The sequence below is a fragment of the Agelaius phoeniceus genome, chromosome 1 (genome assembly GCF_051311805.1).
Source record: "Agelaius phoeniceus isolate bAgePho1 chromosome 1, bAgePho1.hap1, whole genome shotgun sequence".
NCBI lineage: Eukaryota > Metazoa > Chordata > Aves > Passeriformes > Icteridae > Agelaius > Agelaius phoeniceus.
Genome location: NC_135265.1, coordinates 153598326 through 153618735, shown reverse-complemented (window position 1 = coordinate 153618735; position 20410 = coordinate 153598326). Strand labels below are relative to the sequence as shown.

At 47.9% G+C, this 20410-nt stretch overlaps 1 protein-coding gene across 2 annotated transcripts; it reads left to right on the top strand.

Annotated features, from left to right (window-relative positions):
- The first annotated feature begins 888 nt into the window (after positions 1 to 888).
- TOP1MT (DNA topoisomerase I mitochondrial) lies at positions 889 to 20410 on the top strand. 2 transcript variants are annotated; one of them, XM_077191619.1, is made up of 20 exons: positions 889 to 1002; positions 1581 to 1678; positions 1908 to 1971; positions 2091 to 2167; positions 2607 to 2697; positions 4735 to 4793; positions 6742 to 6814; positions 6939 to 7924; positions 9816 to 9931; positions 11142 to 11263; positions 11781 to 11903; positions 12234 to 12421; positions 13203 to 13347; positions 14642 to 14785; positions 15283 to 15468; positions 15948 to 16016; positions 17158 to 17272; positions 17752 to 17879; positions 18555 to 18649; positions 19115 to 19268. In XM_077191619.1, exons 2-20 carry the CDS (start codon positions 1638 to 1640, stop codon positions 19266 to 19268), a joined length of 2976 nt encoding a protein of 991 aa, XP_077047734.1. In that variant the 5' UTR covers positions 889 to 1002; positions 1581 to 1637. The 2 variants fall into 2 exon arrangements, with proteins under 2 accessions (XP_077047734.1, XP_054493542.2); XM_054637567.2 differs by lacking the exons at positions 889 to 1002; positions 1581 to 1678; positions 1908 to 1971; ... (2 more) ...; positions 4735 to 4793; positions 6742 to 6814 and adding an exon at positions 19466 to 20410 and having other exon boundaries at positions 7652 to 7924; positions 19115 to 19264.

Here is a 20410-nt window from a genome sequence, read left to right as displayed (position 1 = left end):
GGCAGGGAGACCTTCCACTGGAACAGGTTGATCCAAATCCTTGGATGTTTCCAGGGATGGGGCAGCCACAGCTTCTCTGGGAATTCCATTTCAGCCCCTCACCACCCTCACAGCCAAGAATTCCTTCCAAAAATCCCATCTAATCTCACCCCATTCCAGTTTAAAGCTCTTCCCCTTGTCCTGTCCCTCCATCAGTTGTCCCAAGTTCCTCTCCAGCTCTCCTGGAGCCCCTTTAGGCACTGGAAGGAGCTCTGAGCTCTCCCTAGATCCTTCTTTTCTCCCCTAATTCGGGGAAAGCTTTTGTCCATTATCCCAACTGCCCATCCCATTCCCAGGTGTGCTGCTCACACCTGGTTTGGGGTGGACGAGGACTTTGGGAGGCTCAGCTGGGATGAGGTTCCTGATGACATTAGGGGTGGGTTGGAGGCAATGGACTCATCCCATGAAAAGGGCTGGAGAGGAGTGGGATGGGTTTCAGGATGAGGGTTCTGGGCAGTAGAACCCAGTGGGATCTGGGCTTTGTGCCCAGACTCCTCTACATCCAACCATGGAGCTCTGATGGATGAGAGGCAGCTGAGAAAAGTTGGATTTGGGGATTAATTTAATTATGTAATTGAAGAGGAAGTGTCTCTTGTCAAGTAGGTTGTTCCTGATTATTTTTAAATCCATGTTTTTTTCCCCCATTCTCCACCTGAGTGGTCCAAAGTATTTCCCTGCTTCCCAGGTCTCATTGCTGAGGAGTTGCTGGTTGAGGGACATTCCCAAAATTCAGCTTTTGGGCTAAAACTTCATTTCCCAGGGTGCATCCTGGTCTGGGAGCCTCCAATCAGGCTGAGGGAGACTTTATAGGAGTTTCCTGGGAGAGGGGGGACTTCCCTTAGGGAAGTAGGTGGGTGAGGAGTGAGGTTGTCTCCAGGCTGGCTGGGATTGGGAATGTTCTCCTGTACCAACTGAGCTTCATCCCAACTGCAGCTGCAAGTGCTCTTGGCACAGCAAAGCCTGGTAAAATATGGAGTTTTTCCAAGTGTTTTCTACTCCCAGAAAAATTTTCAGGGTGTTTCAGACTGGTTTTCACTTACCTCCTTGAGAAATCCTGTTGGTTTTTGTTTCTTTTTCCTCAATGTGGAGGTTTTTCATGGATGGGGACCAGGAATATGACCTGTATTCCTTACATGCTCTTGAGTTTCTAGGGATAACAGGGATTTGAGAGTCTGGCTGCTCCGTGAGAAGAGGGGAGGGGAGAGGTGGTGGTGGGGAGTCAATATCTCAATTTACCCCATTTCTCTGCTGTGCTTAATTATTATTAATTGTGGTGGTGGAAGATGTGAATTCCTGAACTGTTTTCCTGAAATTTTAGGGAATTCCCTTTTTTTTTCCTTTTATTGCCTTTTATTTTGCTATCTCCAACAGAAGTTCAGGGATTGAGCTAAAGGATTTTCCTTCTTTTTATCAACATGGGTCCTGATTAAAGCTAAGCTTGACCCTGTGGGCTCCAAACTTTGGGATTGAGCTGTTGGGGTTTCCTTGGAGGTCAAAACTGGGGGTGGCACCAACCCTGTGCTGTTTCCATCTCATTCCAGTGACCATCCTTGGATTCTCTGCCTTAGCACTCCCAAGAGATTGTGAATGACGGAGCCATGGGGGTGTCAAAAGCCAGTGAGGTGAAGAGCAGCAGCAGGTGGGTACCGTGGAGCATGGCAGGGAATTCTGGGGGGGCTCCAGCTTTGTTATCCCAGTGGTTTTCCTGGGAATTCTCTGCTCAAGTGGAGAAATTCCTCCAGAATTCCTTTTGGGAAGCAATTTTTGGTGCTGCTGGGCATAAGGATTAGGAAGTATGGCATCATGCCATAGTTTGTGGTTACCACCAAGGGGCTGGTTTCAGTGGGATCAATTCTTCCTTATCCCAGGAAGCGAAAGAATGACTTGGGAAAGGAGCAGGACAAGCCAAAGGAGCTGGAATGCACAGTGAAGGTACCACGCCCCTCTCTGTGCTTTGGGGTGGCCCTTGTAATTATCCCAAAAAATCTGTGGGATTCAAACTCATGGCCTCAACTTCCTTTTCCTTGATCCCGCTCTATTCTGGTGCGAAGCCTTCCACCGTAAAAGGGAAGAAGAAAGAAAAATCAAAAGCCAAGGAAAAGCCACTGCAGGAGAACATCATCAGCAGGTCAGTCCTTGGAATGGGCTTTTCCATCTGGGATATCCCGGAGTTGTGCTTGGGAATGCCATGCCCAGCTCTGCTTCCCTTGTGTGGCTTTGATTATCAAAAGGAGTTTTTAATAAGGAAAAATAAAGGGCATGGAGGGATGGGAAAAGGGGAATCACCTTAAGCTGAAGGATGGAAGGTTTAGATTGGGTATTGGGAAGGAATTCTTCCCTGGGAGGGTGGTGAGCCCCTGGCAGGTGTTTCCCAAAGAAGCCTTGCCTCCCTCCTGCCTGGAAGCGTCCAAGACCAGGTTGGATGGAGCGTGGAAAAACCTGGAATAGCGGAAGGTGTCCCTACCCATGGAAGCAGCTTGGAACAACATGATCCCTTCCAACCCAAACCATTCCATGATCCTAAAATATGTGTGTGTCCCTTCTCTGTCACGTTTCTGGCCAAGAAGCTCCCTGGAGCAGGAGGCTGCGGATGGGAAAGGCCTTGGCTCCAGCCTATGGAATGGGATCCAAGCCGAGGAGGGAGCTGTGCCCGGGTCGGTACGTGGTGGTCCCTGTGCTGAAGGGCTGGGGAGCATTCCCATGGTTTGTTCCCAAGGGAATTGGGAGGGTTCTGTCTTGTGGTTTGGTGCAAGCCCCTGGAAGGAGCTTTTGAGCATCTGGAATTAAATTAAGGAGTAAATTTCCTGTTTTTGGGGTTGAATACATCACATTTTGGTGGCACCTGTGGGGAGCACCAGGATATGGGTGACTCTCACTTCCTAAGCAGGAGGTTGGGATTGGGAATCCCTTCCTCAGGATTTGGTTTTCACTGCTTTCCTTGGAAGTGTCCAAGGCCAGGCTGGTTGAATGGGGCTTGGAGCAACCTGGGATGGTGGAAGGTGGGGGTCAAATGAGATGACCTTTAAGATCCTTTCCAACCCAAACCATTCCATGATCCTTTGCTGGTGCTGGAGAACACAAATCCCCACTATATTTTGCTTTTCCTCTGTTAATTTGTCCTCTTGGTGTGTAAGCCCAGCAGAGATGCTTTTCCTTTTTCCCTCTTTCCATCACTCTCACGAACAGGATCCCAAATGTCCCCAAACTTTCCTGGATGGATCAAATTCAAGGAGCAGCCTTGAAACTCCCCAAGGGTGCCTGTGGTCCTGGCATTCCCAGTATAACCATCAGGCGTTTTCAGGCAGGAATGACTTCGGAAGGTCATGGCTCCTCCTGAGTTTCCCAACAGGGTTTCTGAAGGATTGTGAATCCAAGAGCAGGCGTGTTCCCAGGGAATGAAAGTTTATGTGGACCTAACCAACCTGTAATTAACTCAGGGTTTTATTTTCCCCTTAATGAGTTCACCCAGCAGCTTTCAGGAGAAATCCCTGTGTGGTTTTGGCTTCCCTTGAAAGCCTTGGGAAGAGAAACTTGGGGAAGTTGGGATTTAGAGTGAGAACCTCGGAGCTTGGCAAGGCCTGGATGAGGCTGGGATGAGTTTTGGGATGTTTTGTGTGGTCAGGAGCAGGAGAAGGTGGTTCCAGCTTGGAAAACAAGTGTAAAACCAGTGGGATGGGATTTCTGGTGGCCTCCAAGGGACAGAATTTAGGGCTCTTTGTCCTCTACAAGCTCAGTTTCTTTTAGGCTCCCATTTATATTTTGATGGGTTTTTTTTTCCTTTCTCCAGGATTTCTGGTGGCCTCCATGGGTCACATTTTAGAGCTCTATGTCCCCTCTGAGCTAATTTTCTTTTAGGTCCCCATTTTCCTTATATTTTGATGGGTTTTTTTTCTGTTCTCCAAGATTTCTGGTGCCCTCCATGGGTCACATTTTAGGGCTCTGTGTCCCCTCTGAGCTTGTTTAGCTTTTTAAAATTTCTTATAGGTCCCCATTTTCCCTATATTTTGAAGTTTTTTTCTTTTCTCCAGGATTTCTGGTGGCCTCCATGGGTCAGATTTTAGGATTTCTTTGTGTCCTCTCTGAGCTCATTTTCTTTTGGCTCCTATTCTCATTTTCCATATATTTTGTTTTTTTTTTTTTTTCCCTTTCTTTAGGATTTTTAGTGGCCTCCAGGAGTCAGATTTTAAGGATCTGTTTGTGTCCCTTCTGAGCTCATTTTCTTTTATCTCCTATCCTCATTTTCTCTATTTTTTTTCTTTTTTCTTGCTTTCTGCTCTTCCTTATTGTATTTCCCATCCCGTGGCTTTGCTCCCCACCTCTCTTTCCCTCTTGCCATCTGCTGCAAGGGTGATTTCATCTTCCAAGCACCTGGAATTTGATCCATCTTTATTTTGGAGCCCTCCCATCCCTTCTGTTCCCTGGATTGCTCTCCCAGCAGTGCTTCCCATAAGCAGGTGGTTGAGGAGGGCTGGGAGTTTTCCTGTATTTACCCATAAAATTCTTTTATTGTGCTGTTGGAAGGAAACCAGGGATTTCCTAACCACGTTAAACCTCAAAACTTGGGAAAACCTGGTATTTTGGATTCCAGGATTCCAGCCAAGGGGGCTGAGGGAGGGAATAGTGCTGGTTTGGGGGTGATGCTGCTTTGGGATACCTTTACCAGAGAACCTTTCCCAAATCCTTGGTATTTTCCAGGAGGAGACCAAAGCAACCTCCCATCAAGGGCCAGCAGTGGGGCTGGAAGGCTCTTCCAGGTGAGTTGGGTAATTTTTTGGATTATTTTGTCTTCTAAGGAACTGGAATTTTGTCCTTTTTCTTCTCCTCCCTGTGGAGCTGCACAATCCTGGTTTTCCCTGCTGGATCACTGGTGCTTTCCTGGAGCAGCTTCTCCACATCCTGGTGTTTTCAACGACTTTAGAGCTTTCCAAAACAAATCCCAAGTGGAATTTGAGGCTTAATCCTGGGATTTCAGGGTGGAGAAGGAAGTTCCAGCCCCATCCACCCTCCCCGGTCAACAGGGTGTGATCGCTCAGGTGCACATTCCTACATAAATTTGGGGAAGTCCTGGTGGCAACAACAACCACCCTCCCAAATCCAGGGAGAAGGCTGTTCTTTCCCCCTAGATCCTGGCAGAGATAGGAAGCAGAATTCCCTAAAGCTGGTTAATCCTCTCTGCCTCATAAAAATTCCCAGTGAGAGGCCTCTAATAAAACCTCGGGAGGAAGGAGCTGATCCCAAAAGGTGCTGGAATTTTGCCTTCTGAGTCACGGATCTGCCCCCTGCCAATGGGATTGGGGGGGCTGAGCGTGTTTTGCAGGATGCTTTTCCCTAAGGAGTTTAGTGGGATTGTGTAACAGTGAGGAAAAAAGCATCTGGCTCCTGTTTTTTGGGGTTTTTTTTTGAGGAACTTGTTTCCATCCCAAGCCAGCTCGAAGGTTTTCCTTGCTTTGATGTCCCACAGCCTGGTAATTAATTATCTGCCTAGATTGATTTATGGAAAGGAACCAAAATTCACACTTTCTGTTGCAGAAATTTTGGTTACAAGCAGGAATTGTGGCTCTTCTCTATTTGGAAGTCCAGGAAGAGCAATCATTATCCTGTTTGGGAGGAGGAAACTGGATTTTCACCTCTTTTTTGGGAAGGATCGGGCAGCTGGCTGTGCTTCCTAAGGGTTCCTGCTGCAGGATCCAGGAGCTGGGGAAAGCAGGGAATGGATCTGATCTGTGGCTTGAGCTTAGCTCCAGGCTTAGCTAGGATGGACCAGAGGATTTGTTTGGGGGGTGACAATGACCCAGGAGGGAAAGGGACGCCATCACCTCCACATTAAACTCATGGAATTCTTAGGGATGGAAAAAATATCCAAAGTCACCATTAAACCATGTCCTAAAGCACCACATCCACAGGTTTTTGGAACACTTCCAGGGATGGTGATCCCACCTGGACGGCCTCTTCCAGTGCTTGACCACCCTTTCAATGAGGAATTTTTTCATAATACCCCACCTAAATCCACCCCTTGGAGTTTTAGGCTCAGCCTAGGAGACGTAAGCTTGGTTCAGGCTGTGCTGCTGTTTCTTCATTCTTATTTTGCTTGATTTTTCTGGAGTTCAAACACCTTGAAGACTCACGATTCCCTGCCTGGCTCGAAGAAGCCCTGGGAGAAATTACAGGGGCAGGTTGGTGCTTTATAAGGGTTGCAAATCCCACAGAATTCCCAAAGATTCATCTGAGCTCTGTGCTGAGCAGTGAAACACTCCTGGATTCCTCACCCATATGGATGGTGGAGATCATGGATCTGGACAATCTTTGTCCTGTTGTATTGATGAGGCTCCTTCCCTGCCCATTCCCCACTGGAATCATCCCCACACTCCCAGGAATTGTGTCCCATCTGTCTCCTCTTTCCAGTGTGTCCGTGATTGGCCTGATCCTTTCCTTTCTGCTATTGGTGTTGCCAAACCTTTTCTCCTGAGGTTTCTCTGGGAATATTTCCTTAGGACCTCCCCTGTTTTGTCTGGAGACCTTGTGGTTCTGCTCCTTTGAGCTTCCCTCATCCCATAAAATCCAACCTGGGGTCATTCCCTGCTGTCTCAGGATATCTCCATCCGCGGTGCTGCCGTGGTTGGAGGGAATTGAGGGATCAATTTCCTAATTTGGGATGGAAAAAGGGAATACTAGTGGTGAGAATTTGCTGTGATGTCATTGTAGGTCCCAGGACCAATCCCAGAGAACAGGACCTGCAGTGGGAGAGCAGCACTTGGAGACCCAGAATGGAATTGGGGTAGGAAAACTGGGGGGAATGTCACCCCCTGGACCTAATCCTGCTTCTCCACCATTCACTTGGGATTTGGGATAACCTCTCTCCTTTCCCAACATCTCTTCCCTTTTATTCCTGCTTCCCACAGGTCCCAAGTGAAGGTGTTGCTGGTGGGGTTGCATCCCCCTCTGGAGATCCTTTGGAGAGGGATGTGGGGCTCCCGGCTGTGAGGGAGAGTGAGGAGAAGGAGCTGGATCCCCCTATCCCGCAGCAGGAAGAGGATTCCCAAGCCCCAGAAAGAAAAAGAGGGAAGAAACAAGAGGAAAACAAGCAGGAAAAGGGATTGAAGAGAAAAGGAGGGAAGAAACAAGAGGAAAACAAGCAGGAAAAGGGATTGAAGAGAAAAGGAGGGAAGAAACATGAGGAAAACAAGCAGGAAATGAGATTGAAGAGAAAAAGAGGGAGGAAGGAAAAATCTGAGGATTTGATGGATGGCATTGAGGAGGAGGAGGAGGGGGATGAAGGCAGGAATTGGGAAGAGGGACAGGGAAGAGCCAAAAGACAGAGAAGCAACAGCAGCCAAGGATGGGATGAAGGGAAAAGAAAGCGGGAGAAAGGGAAAGCAAAGAAGCCCAGCAGGGGGAAAGTGAAAGGGGTGGAAAACGTGGGGAAGAGGAAAATGAAGAAGGAAAAATTGCTGAAAGAGGAGCAAGAGATGGAGAAAGATGAGGAGGGAGAGAAAGGAGTGGGAAGTGAGGAGGAGGAGGAGGAGGAGAGGGTGGGAAAGGGAGCTGGAAATGGGAGAGGAGTAGAAAAGGAGGAAGAAGTGGATGAGAAAAGGGAGGAAGGATTGGGAGAGGCCAGGAGTGCAGGGATGGGACAGGAGGGGAAGGAGGACAAGGATGAAGGGAAGGGAGATACTGAAGTGGAAGAGAAAAAGAAGAAAAAGAAGAAGAAAAAGTCAGAGGGGGAAACAAAAGAGATGGAGAAAAAGAGTGAAGAGGAAGAAACCCCAGGGAAAACTGGGAAAAGGAAATCTAAGGAAGGAGAAGAAAAGAAAGAGGAAGAAAAGAACAATAAAAAAACTAAAAAACAGAAGGAAGAAGAAAAAGAGGCGGAAAACAAATGGAAATGGTAAATTCCAGCGTGCCTTTGGCAGGTCTAACCCCGGGACTGGGTTTAAAACCCTGGGATTTTAATTTTATTTTGTGGGGCAAAACAGTGAAAATTCCTATTTTTGGCTGTTTTCCTATATTCCCTTGAGCCTTGAACTTGCCACTCTTGGAAATGGGTGAGAGATCAGGGAAGGTCCTGAATGCACAGCAGGATTTGTATCATAATTATCTTTATTTTAAAATTTGTTTATAATATTTATTTCTCCTCCAATGATTTTCTTGGTGTCCATCCTGGGAAGGGAGAAGCTCATAACTATTGGAAGGGAATAAAAATAATAATAATAAGTCCAAGACAGCAGCACCTCTATCAGGGAGCTGTAGAGGGTCTGAATTCCTTCCCCACTTCCTTGTCCAGCAGATTTGGGATGATCCAGGCAGGTATTTTATAGGAAAAGATGTGGAATGTGGCTGCTGGATGCTGGATTATTTTTTGGAAGCGCGACTTCAGCCACTTGGTGTCTCTCTCTCCCAGATCTCCCCAAGATCTGGGACAGAGCAGGAGAATTTTTGGGATGCTTTTTGGGAGCCTGTGGCAAACCCTGGTCTGGGAGGAGCCGTTATCCCAGACAGGGATATCCATGGATGGCTGGAGCTTTGAGGTGGCTCTTGAAGGATCCAGGGTGATGTGAAAAATAGGATTTTATATATTTTTTCCTAATCGATGCCTTGTTTGGAATGGCTGGATCCTGGCATGGAGACTGGTACGTGGGAATTCAATCCCAAAAAAATTATCCACAACCACATTTCCCATGAGGAGATTCCCATGTGTCACCCTCCTTGGCCTCTGGATGGGCTCAGGGGGGCTGTGCAAGGTGGGTGTGGGGGATGCTCTGCAGGGATTTGTGGTTCCAGAATTTTGGGAAGAGAGATGATCACAAAATGATCCTGACACTGCCTTTCTCCGATGCTCTCAGCCCAAATTCTTGGAGTTTGTTGGTTTTCCTTGACTATTTAATTTCCTCTGTTTGTACGGCAAAATGCACCTTTGGATACCATGGATTTATTCCACTCTGCTTCCCACGGGGAAGGAAAAAAATTCACAAATAATTTCTGGGGCATTGCTGAGAGAGAAACAGGAATTTTGCCTTCTCTGTGTGGAATCTTGCTGTGTTTTCCTAGAAATCCTTGGCTTTTCTTTTCCTGGAGATGCTGGGATTAAGGGGCCAGTGCTGGCCTGGCTGTGGGACAGAGATCCTTGCCTGTCCCCTGCTGCCACCAGTGCTCTTCCTCTGACCCTAACCTGTGGTTTCATCCCTCTTTTTAGCATCCTGCTCCTGATTTTCCAGTTGGATTTTTGGACATCATTATTATTTTTTTAATTTTCAAATTTAATTTTACTGGAATTTTTGTTGCTGTTTTTAGAATCCGCACAGTCAAAACTTGTAGTGGCTCTAAAATCCCATTTGCTCCTGCAGGAGGAAAGATTCTTTAAGATCTTATTTGTGTTAAAATCAAAATTATAAATATTTATGAGGCATAGGTTTCCCAGAGAAGCCCTGGCTTGCCCCATCCCTGGAAGTATTCCTTGGATGGGATGGGGTTTGGAGCAACGTGGATTTAGTGGGAGGTGTCCCTGCCCATGGGAAGGGGTTGAAATGAGGTGGCTTTTAGGATCTCTTCACTCCCCCCATGAGTTCCTCCATGTCACCACACCTCAATTTCATGGATTCCATTCCCGTTTTTCTTGTTTCAAAGAACAGGGAAACGGAGGCAGCAGCAGAGAAGATGGGATTTAACCTGGAATTTTTATCAGCTGTCACTGCTCCGGCATTCTCCCGATGTGACCTTGGGAGGAGGTGCCGGGTACCAGATTTGGGATATTCTCATGGACTCCTGTGCGTCTGTTCCAGGTGGGAAGAGGAGAAGAAGGAAGATGGAGTCAAGTGGATGCAGCTGGAGCACCGAGGGCCCTACTTTGTGCCCCCCTACGAGCCCCTGCCCAAGGATGTGCAGTTTTATTACGATGGTAAAACTGTGGTGGGACCCGGGGCTTGGGGTGGTGTCCTCTCCTCAGGGAAGATGAATATCCCATTGGAAAAGCCATGGGTTCAAGCTGGAGGATCTTACATGTAGTTGGAATGATGGGGTTTTTGGGGAGCTGATCCTAATTGCTGTTTTTTCTCATTAAGCTGCATTTTGGGTTTGAGTTTTGTCAGTTCATCCATGTTTTCCAATGAGCTGGAAAAAATGTGATTTTACTGATCCGTGGCCTCAGTGACTGACACATCCAAGGATTTTGGAGCTGGGCTGCTCCAAGCTCCTGATTTCCCCAGGGTCACCTCACATCACCTTAGAGCAACTCAGGGTGTCACTGGCAGGACAGATCCAGGCCTTTGCTGCCTCCGTGTTTTCCTGACATTCCCACTGGGTTTCCTGCCATTCCCTGCTCTCGGTTCACCCCTGAACTCATTTCTGATGGATCAGAGGGAGGGGGGGAATAAGGACATTGAGGGTCAGCCCAGAGATGGTGGAGATGGAAAGGGATCACATTCCCTTGGTGTTCCTCAGTTTCCTGGGGCTTCCCATACCTTTTTTTTGCAGTAGGAAAAAGGAAGTGCCTGGCAGCACCAGTGGGCACTGCTGGGACATCCATGGGGCTGTCAGGGATTTTGGCTCCGTGAGGAGGAGCGTTGACAGGGTTTGGACCTTCTCTGTGATCTTTGAGGTGTTGCGGATCTGAGGTGTGGCTTTGGAATTTGGGATCTTTGATGTTGACTTTTTTTTCCTAAAAAATGTCACCGTTCCTGGATGGAAAAGTTTTTATGGACAGGCAACAACCCCGAGCAGGAAGGGCCCATGGATGAGCTGGTGTTTGGGGTTGTCATGGGGCTGCTCCATTCCCTTCAGTCCAAAAATCCCAAGAAACAGTGGTTCAAGTAGGAATCAACCATTCCCTGGACATCTCCAGAGGACTTTTTCCTAGAAAAAAAGTTATTTCCAAGTAATTCCTAGGATGAACCAAGATATTCTTTGGTTTTGTTGTATTTCTCCAGCCAAAGAGCTCAGGAGGGGATGGTGGCTTTGCCTCCAAGAAATGATTCAAGATCCTTAGAAAATCTAAAAATCATCCAAGATTCTGCCCAGAGAAGCTGTGGCTGCCCCATCCCTGGAAGTGTTCCAGGTTGGACAGGGCTTGGAGCAGCCTGGTCTAGTTGTCCCTGCCTCTCTTTTCCCAGGAAAACCCTTGAAGCTGAGCCTGGCCACGGAGGAAATCGCCACGTTTTATGCCAAAATGTTGGATCACGAGTACACCACCAAGGAGATCTTCCAGAACAACTTCTTCCATGACTGGAGGAAGGTACCTTCCCTGGGAGGGCTTCTTGATATCCATCAAACCAGTCAGCCCCAGGCTGTGGTGTGGGATGGAGGGAATGGGGGAGTTGTTCCTTATTTATAATTATTTATAATTATGAGGTTCTAAATCCTGATTTATTTCCATGTTTTTTGTGGGTTTGGGCTGGGATTTGCTTTCTGTGCTCCCTCTGAGTTTTAGTGATGGGTACAGGAGGTAGATCTTGCAAACAGCTCCAAAACCAGTTTGGGATACCAGAGAATGAAGGAATGACCTCTGATCCCAAAACAACCCCAAACTCTTTCTAGGGAATGTTTACACCTCCCAAATATATTTGGTGCTGTCTCTGCAGTTGTGTTTGAGGACTTTTTTTCCATATTAGGTTCTTCCACCCCAGAACTGGTTGTCTTTTTTCAAATAATGGGTCTCTATTCCCTTTTCCAAGGACAGGCACAAGCAACAGCTCCATGTGGAATTAGTTTTGCCTCCTGGCTTTTCCCAGCCCCTCTCATCTCTTTCCCAGGAAATGACCTCAGAGGAGCAAGAGATAATCAAGGACCTGGACAAATGTGACTTTGGGGAGATCCACAAATATTTTGTGGACAAAAATGAGGCTCGTAAAGCACTTCCCAAGGAGGAGAAGCAGGTAAGGACTGGTTCCTATTACATGTTTGGGGAATTTTGGTTCTTTGTTCTTTTCTTTCCTGGTGTTGTGCCCTGAGTTTGGACTTCTTTAACTCAGCTCTGTCTCTATGGCCATTGCCCCCCTCTTCCTGAGTTTTATCAGCAGATCTGCACATTCCATGGGTTTGCATGGCACCAGTCATCCTTGGATCATGTTTTGGAGTCCTTCCCTATCCAGAGGATTGCGGATTTTGCCAAGGGAATGATGGCACTTAGGCTTCTTGGTTGGAATGTTAAAGATCTTTTCCAGTCCCAAACCATTCTGATCTTTTTGGTGGTGTCCTGGTTTCAGAAGCTGAAGGAGGAGGCGGATAAGATCCAGGAGGAATATGGATACTGCATCCTGGATGGGCACCGGGAGAAGATTGGCAACTTCAAAACTGAACCTCCAGGGCTCTTCCGTGGCCGTGGGGAGCACCCCAAAATGGGGATGCTGAAGAAGAGGATCATGCCAGAAGATGTCATCATCAACTGCAGCAAGTGGGTTGTCCTTGGAAGTGCTGAGTTCCTGGGGCTTCCTTTAGGATTGGGGGGGACTGGGCATTTCCTCTGCCCAGAGTTGGGTTTTTTCCATCTTCTAAAATCCCTGAATCCCTAAAATTCCACATCCTGAGAGTGTTTTTCCCTCTTAGTTTTGTGATCTGAAGTGGTCTTAAGCCACCCATTTGAAGACCTTGATTCAAAACATTCCCCACCTGTCCAGAAAGTTTTCCTATTGTTCCCAGCATCCAAACGATAAACACGTGATTGTGGGAAGGGTCTGGAGCACCAGGAGCAGCTGAGGGAGCTGGAGGGGCTCAGCCTGGAGAAAAGGAGGTCGGGGGGGACCTTCTAAAACTCCCTGACATGAAGGTGGAGCCACATAGGGCTTGGCTTCTCCCAGGGGAAAAAAAAAATATATATATATATAGTAGAAGAGGAAATGTCCTCCTGTTGTGCCAGAGGAGGTTTAGGTTGGATATTAGCGAAAACATCTCCACAGCAAGGGTTGTGAGACTCTGGAAGAGGCTGCCCAGGGCAGTGGTGGAGTCACCAGCCCTGCAGGGGTGGGAAAGCTGTGTAGATGTGGCACTTGGGGACACGGTTTGGTGCTCCTGGCAGCGCCGGTTCATGATTGGACTCAATCTTGGAGGAATTCTCCAACTTTAATGATTCCGTGTTGTGGAGTAATTCTAGGTGGGTTCCATGTTTTCTCAATCTTTGGCTCACTGGAAACTTCATTCTTCATGGCCCGAGGGCTCTAATCCTGCTCTTCCCACAGGGATTCCAAGATTCCCGAGCCCCCAGAAGGCCACAAGTGGAAGGAGGTGCGCTTTGACAACACGGTCACCTGGCTGGCCTCGTGGACAGAGAACATCCAGAACACCTTGAAGTACATCATGCTGAATCCCAGCTCCAAGCTGAAGGTTGGAATAATGCCCTTGGTCAGGTGAAAAAAATCTGGGAAAGCCAGGATGTGGAGTATCAAAAATTTTTTTTTTTTTCTGGCCCTTCTCTTAAAAGTGGATTAAAAAAATGAGGGAAAGGACAGATGATTGTGAAGCATCAAACTTATTCCAAGGAATGGGTTGCTCCTGGTGCCACATTGCTTGTGTGTGTCCAGGGGGGGGCTGTTGGAAGCCAGATGGGAGCTGAAAAGATCCACCGGGGCTAAGAAAGATCCACAGGGACCAGAGTTGGGTTAATTTATACCAGGAAGTGGAGAGTAGGAAGAGATGGGATTGAACTCTGTGAGAAGAGAAAGGGGATTTAAGGCTGTTTCCAAGGGCTCAGGGAAAGTGGGAATGCTGCCCAGGTATACACAACTGAGCAAGTGCTGTGTCAGGTGTCAGTCCACACTGGTGTCCAAGGAGCCACCTTTGGCCATGGTTTGACTACTTGGTCTTTGCCGTGCTCTGACTTCTGGAGAACACCCTGACCAGGATCCAGATCCAGCACGGCCAGCAGAGGGCACAGAAACCCTGGATGAGCTGTTTCTTTTCCAGTTTATTCCCTTCAAGGATTTTTTTCCCAAGAAAACAGCGGGGTTTTGTGGGAATCTACAAAATCAGAGGGTTTTGGGAAAGCTGCAAAAGGCAGGCCTCAGAGACAGCAGAACTGTGATTAGAGCTAAGCAGTAGCCATGAGATAGGTCGCAGAAAAATTATTGAAAAAGTAGAAAAGCAAGGACAAATAGAACAATGGTCTGTGTATTAGTGCTTGTCTAGAATAACTCCCTAAGCTACAGAAAAGTTTATCTAGCAAGATATTAGGAAGTTCTAAGCTTAATAACAGAGCTCTGTGCATTGTGTTTTAAGGCTTACAAGTAGGTGTTGTATTTGAAATAAGCAAGCAGTGTTTTAACCGAAGGTACGTGTGCTTATAGTGGTTGGATAGAACTACTGTCAATACGCTTTTGCTTTGTGTGATCGGTCAAAAAACTTTTCAAGTTAAGTTGTAACATTAAGTTCTTTGTCTGCTGCCTGGGATTTGAGCTGATGGCATCTTCCATGTAATGAGACTGATGCTGGAAAATCAAACAGCTCAAGGCACATTCCACAGCAGTCCCGTCCTGTTTGTGATCTGTACAGAGACCCCTGGCCAGCGATAGGGTTTGAGCAGGATTTAGATGATGGAGGTGTTTCTAGAGCAGGATTTGACTGGTAGGGGTGGAATAAAGATGGGGCATGGAATGGAAAATATCCTGGTTTCCCATTCCAGGGGGAGAAGGACTGGCAGAAATACGAGGTCGCTCGGCGCCTAAAGGATGTTGTCCACACAATCCGGGCTCAGTACAGAAAAGACTGGAAATCCAAGGAGATAAAGAAGAGGCAAAGAGCAGTGGCCCTCTACTTCATTGATAAGGTATCCACAGCCTCACCCCAGGTCCTCCATCCATGTGGAAATTGGGAATTCACTTCCCTGATCCACCCCACCATGTAGTTTTTGGTGTTTGCTGGTTCTGCCACCCAGGTTGGCTCCACATGAGGAATCTGGGGATGATTATGGAATCCTGGAATGGTATGGTTGGATGGGACCTTCAAGATCATCTCATTCCAACCCCCTGCTGTGGGAAGGGACACCTTCCACTTGACCAGGTGGCTCCAAGCCCCATCCAGCCTGGATTCGAATAGTTCCAGAGGTGTGGAAAATGAAAATTGTCCTTAGTGGAAGGTGTCCCTGCCCATGGCAGGGGGTTGGAATTTGATGATCCTGAAGGTCCCTTCCAAATCATTCTATGACTCTACAGATAGAGATAGGTAGAGATCCATCTCCTCTAGTCCCAATCCACTTTATCAACCTGGCAAAGGGGAATTGAGGTGGAATAGCACAGGCTGGACGACTCCTTACTTTCTTTCCAGCTGGCCCTGCGAGCTGGGAATGAGAAGGAGGAAGGGGAGACTGCGGACACGGTCGGCTGCTGCTCCCTGCGCGTGGAGCACATCCAGCTGCACCCCCAGCTGGATGGGCAGGAGCACGTGGTGGAGTTTGACTTCCTCGGGAAAGATTCCATCCGTTACTACAACAAAGTGTCCGTGGAGAAGCCAGTGAGTGGGGCAGGAGTAGAGGAAGTGCTTGGTTGTCTGGGTTCCCTCAGTGTTTATCGGTCCCAAATTTCCATCCAAAACCTGTTACCAAGATGTGCTTTAACCCTGGAGAATGGGGGGAATTTTGAGATAGAACTCCCAAGGTTGTTCTACTTCGTGAGGGAGAAGTCCCACCTCTTGCTGGGGCACCCTCAGTTGGCTCGTGCACTTCAGGACTTGAAACGTCTCTGTTTATATTAAATAATTTTCCTTTACCCATGGGAAAGAAGATTTTAGTGGTGTTTGTGGAGAAACTGGAATGCTGGAGATGGGACAGATGGAGGGAACACCCAGAGGCACCTTGAAGTTGAGAGGGTTGGTGGGATGTGCCGACACGAGGGTGAATCAGAGTCCTTCTGGAGGAGGAGACAGATGAGGGAGATGTCTGGGAGCAATTCATTCCTTGGCCCTGACCAGGGCTGTCCTTTCCTCCTCTTCAGGTGTTCAAGAACCTTCAGCTGTTCATGAAGAACAAGGACCCCGGCGATGACCTCTTTGAGCACCTCAATGTGAGTTGTCACCTCAGAGCTTTTCAAACAGTACTGGTGGCCCCGAAGGAGGAGAAGCCAAACCATGACACCGTTGGCCACCTTTGGTGGTCATCCCTTTGCCTTGTTTTACCTCTCTCCTCTCTAGGGACACCACTGTCACTGTTTGAACACCCTGTGAGGTTTTCCAGCCTCTTTTTGCATTGGTTCCCCGTGTCCCTGCTGAGGAGCTGGATTCCTGCTCCTTCCCTCCTCCAACTCACCCACTTGGGCTTTTTTTTAGCCTGGGAAGCTCTGCCCACATTTTGGGGAATTACTGGAGGTACCAGACCTCAGCTTTTTGATGCTTTTGCACCTCATTAGGGCTCCACAGAAGTGGGAGAGATTGCTGGAGGGATGTGCTGCCTTCCCTCCTGGAAAAACCTCTTCCCTCATCTTCTTTGGGATGGGGTATAGGATCAATGAGCAGCTCCATGTTCTCTGTAGAACAGGGATGTGAGGTCAGGAATGATTGTTTGGAAAAGACCTCTAAGATCATCAAATCCAAGCATTAACCCAGCAGTGCCAGGTCCACCACTAAACCACGTCCCCAAGTGCCAATGTGTGTCCTCTTGGACATAGGTGGGAAGAAATTGTTGAATTCCAGAGAGATTTTTTTGTGGATTTAGGTGGAATTTTTAGGCCAGTTTTGGGTAGATGATGACCTGACCCCACAAGTAGCTCTACAAGATTTAATTTTTTTAAAAGCTCTGCAGGATTTAATTTTTTGTTAATGCCTGATTTTGGTTGCTTAGGCAGAAGATGGTCTAAAAAGAGATTTGTCCTGGCTTCTGCTTTTTCTGTTACTTCATGGAATGGTTTGGGTAGGAAGGGACCCTAAAGACTGTCAAGTTCCAAATCCTCACCATGGGCAGGGACACGTTCCACTATCCCAGGCTGCTCCAGACCCCATCCAACCTGGCTTTGAACACTTCAAGGGATGGGGAAGCCACAGCTTCTCTGGGAATTCCATCCCAGGGCCTCACCACCCTCACAGGGAAGAATTCCTTCCCAATATCCCGTCAAACCCTTTGTCATTTTAAAGCCATTCCTCCTTGTCCTAGCACTAGAATTCCTAATGGTGAGTTTCCCTACACTTTTCCCTGGTTTTCCCCTCCTCCAGACAACCTTCCTGAACAAACACCTCCAGGACCTCATGGATGGTTTGACGGCCAAAGTCTTCAGGACCTACAACGCTTCCATCACCCTGCAGGAGCAGCTCAAGGCCCTCACCAACCGTGAGTTCCAGTGGCTGTGGTGTCACCAGAGCATGGTTGGGACCACAGGGCTCAGGAATGTCCATCCATTGCCTTGGGATCCCTAAAACTGCCCATGTCCCACCTGGGCAGGGTGATGCTCCACATAGTGGGGCAGGAGTGACATGTGGGGGTGAGCAGCAAGTCAGGGATGTTTGTAAGTGAGATGTGATGAACTTGAGGATACTCTGACTAACTGAGGGCCAGGATGGGAATATTTTTTTCCCTCTTTTCCTTGTGTTGCTGGTTGGCTGCACTGTTTCTGCCTCCTTGGGTACGTGAGGGATGAGTCACAGCACCAGATTGTGATGCTCAATTGTCCTTCCCTGATTCCCCCAACCATTATTGCTCTCCCTGGAGAGAGAATGCGACAGCAACTTGTTTGCCTTTCCTTCTGCTGTATTCCCTGCTTTTCCCAGCTCCTGGAATGGAGTCAGAGTGATGTTTTCATTTCTTTCCAGCTGAAGACAACGTTGCAGGAAAGCTTCTGTCCTACAACCGAGCCAACAGGGCTGTGGCCATCCTGTGCAACCATCAGAGGTCTATACCAAAAACCTTTGCCAGGTCCATGCAAGTCCTCCAAGAAAAGGTGAGACAGACCCAGCTGAGAGATCCCAGACCTAATCCGGCCTCTGAATTCTAGTTTGGGCTGGGGTGATGTCTGGAGGGATCACCTTGGTCAAGAACATAGGGAATGTCCTGGGAGTAGTGGATTGCAACCCAGGGGTGGAGAGGGATGTGGTGACCTCAGATGCTGGGGGAAGCAACTTGGCACAGAATTTGGGTGAATTTTTATGAGTTTGGGGCATTTTTTGTCACTGTCTTCAAACCAAGCTGGGGGCCTTTTGTGATGGCAGCTCTGGCCCAGCTGGATCAAGATCAGGGAAATTGGTTTTCCTGTCTTTTTGCAGGAGGGGCAGCTTGAAAATACCTTAAATTACCACTTTTAATCATCCTCAGTTTTTGCTCACACCCCACTGAAGGTCTGGGACTTTTCTGAGTGTTCTGGTGCTGTCACAAATCCCTCAGTCTCAGGCAGGTGCAAAAGATGGACAGATTTAGGTGCTCCAAGTGTTTGTGGCATCTGGGCTGGGGTGATATTTTAGAAGATGCTAAAAAATGCTTGAGCCCAGAAAATGCTGCAGGGACAAATTGAGAAGCAGGGTTGGTAAGAAATTGAGGAATGGTGTGTGAAGGAAAAGAGGGTGGAAGCTGAAGCCTTCAGAGAGGTTGGAAGTGTTGTCTGACTTTTTCACCTTCACAGATCGACGCCAAGAAGAAACAAGTGGAGGAAGCCCAGGAAGAAGTGAAAAAAGCTGAAGATGAGTTTAAGGACACAAAAGATGCCAAAGCAGAAGCGTGAGTGGCCTTTCCTTGGAATCCTCTCTTGCAGAGGGATCCAGAGGGCCCATGGATGGGGCTGATGTGTCCCAACACCCCATCAGAACAGAAATGCCCATGTTTGGGATTGGGTCCTTCTTGTCCCATGGAAGTTTGGAAGATGGTTAAGATCTTGTGGATGGTTCCCTTCAGGGACACCTCCCACTCTCCCAGGTTGCTCCAAGCTCTGTCCACTGTGGTCTTGGACACTTGCAAGGATGGAGCAGCCCCAGCTTCTCTGGGCAGCCCATTCCAGGATGCTGGATTTTGTTTGCCCACCTTTGGTGGTGGAAATTACATTTTTTATTGTTAATTTTTAATATTAAAAAGGCATCTCACCAGATCCAAACCCCTGAGAAATAGGTTAGTGCTGAATTTGACTCTGCCATTCCAGAGAATTTCTGGGCTTTGGGACATTCTGTGTTGTTCCTTCTCTGCCCTCAGCAACGTGGAGAAGAAGAAGAAGCTGTTGAAGAGGCTGGAGGAGCAATTGGCCAGGATGAACATCCAGGCCACGGACAAGGAGGAGAACAAGCAAATAGCTCTGGGCACATCCAAGCTGAATTACTTGGATCCCAGGATTACCGTGGCCTGGTAAGTCTTGGGTGTGAAATCATGGAATGGTTTGGGTTGGAAAGGACCTTAAAATTTGTGGTGTTCAATGGGCAGAGACACCTCCCACTGTTCCGGGTTGCTCCAAGCCCCATCCAACCTGGCCTTGGAGACTTCCAGGGTTGCAGTGGAGAGGACACTGCTGGGTAACTGGTCCCCACTGGTGTCTTGTGGTCTGCACAGGTGCAAGAAGTTTGGGATTCCCATTGAGAAGATCTACAACAAGACCCAGAGGGAGAAGTTTGCCTGGGCCATCGACATGGCTGGCGAGGACTTTGAATTCTGAGCCGGTGCCTTCCACGTTAAATCCCAAATCCTGCTCATTTGGTGCTGTTGGGAAGCTATTTTTTTTTTCTAATTTGCTGGTGGCTGAGGGTTGTCTGAGTTTGGTGCCTTTTTTTTTGGATGGAAAAACAAGCACCTGGATTTCCAGTTGAAGCAGGTATTGCTGATTGGGATTTCAGACTTTGGGAACTCTTAATTCCTGTTCAGAGTTGCCAGGTACTTGGCCTTCCTCTGGAGTCCTGGAAGGAGATTAAAAAAGAGCCTCAATTGTGCTGATCAACAAAATCACGTCTAATGCTGTCTCCTTGGTGTAGTGGAGCTGTGCTGCCCTTTCCAGACTGAGTGGGATGGATGGGGAAACACGAGGTGATGACAGCAGGAAAACAGGAACTGCAATATATAACCCAGGATTGGGTTAGGGATGCACTGGGGGCAAAGGAGAAATCTCAAGGTTTTACATTTCCAGGTATTTTTTGCTCTTTCCCCTCCAGGAGAGGAGAAAGTTGTGCAATTGCAGGGATATTAAATGGAAAAAACATTTGAGGGAATTTGTGTCATGTCAGGAGAAGGTAGAAGGGAAGATGGTGGATTTAAAAGCAGTTTCACATTTCAGGGGGTTAAAATTCACCTTGGCCATGAACAAAGTGCATTTTAAGCACCCCCATGTGGTAAAGTTCTGTCTGGGAGAACACATCTCACTTGAGGCCATGTTAATTTCCTTATTTTCTTCACTTGGCTCTGGCTCAGCTCCTGGATCCAGAGCAGGATTGCTCTGTCCAGACAGAGGCTTAGGAAATGGGGAATTTCCTAGGAAATAGGATAATGCTGGGCCAGGCTCTGTGG

Bases quoted from the DNA above. Each gene is read 5' to 3' on its own strand.
- TOP1MT (XM_077191619.1), top strand. From the start codon at position 1,638: ATGGGGGTGTCAAAAGCCAGTGAGGTGAAGAGCAGCAGCAG. The intron at 1,679-1,907 runs GTGGGTACCGTG...TCCTTATCCCAG, and splicing joins GAGGTGAAGAGCAGCAGCAG to GAAGCGAAAGAATGACTTGG. The intron at 16,017-17,157 runs GTGAGTTGTCAC...CCCCTCCTCCAG, and splicing joins ACCTCTTTGAGCACCTCAAT to ACAACCTTCCTGAACAAACA.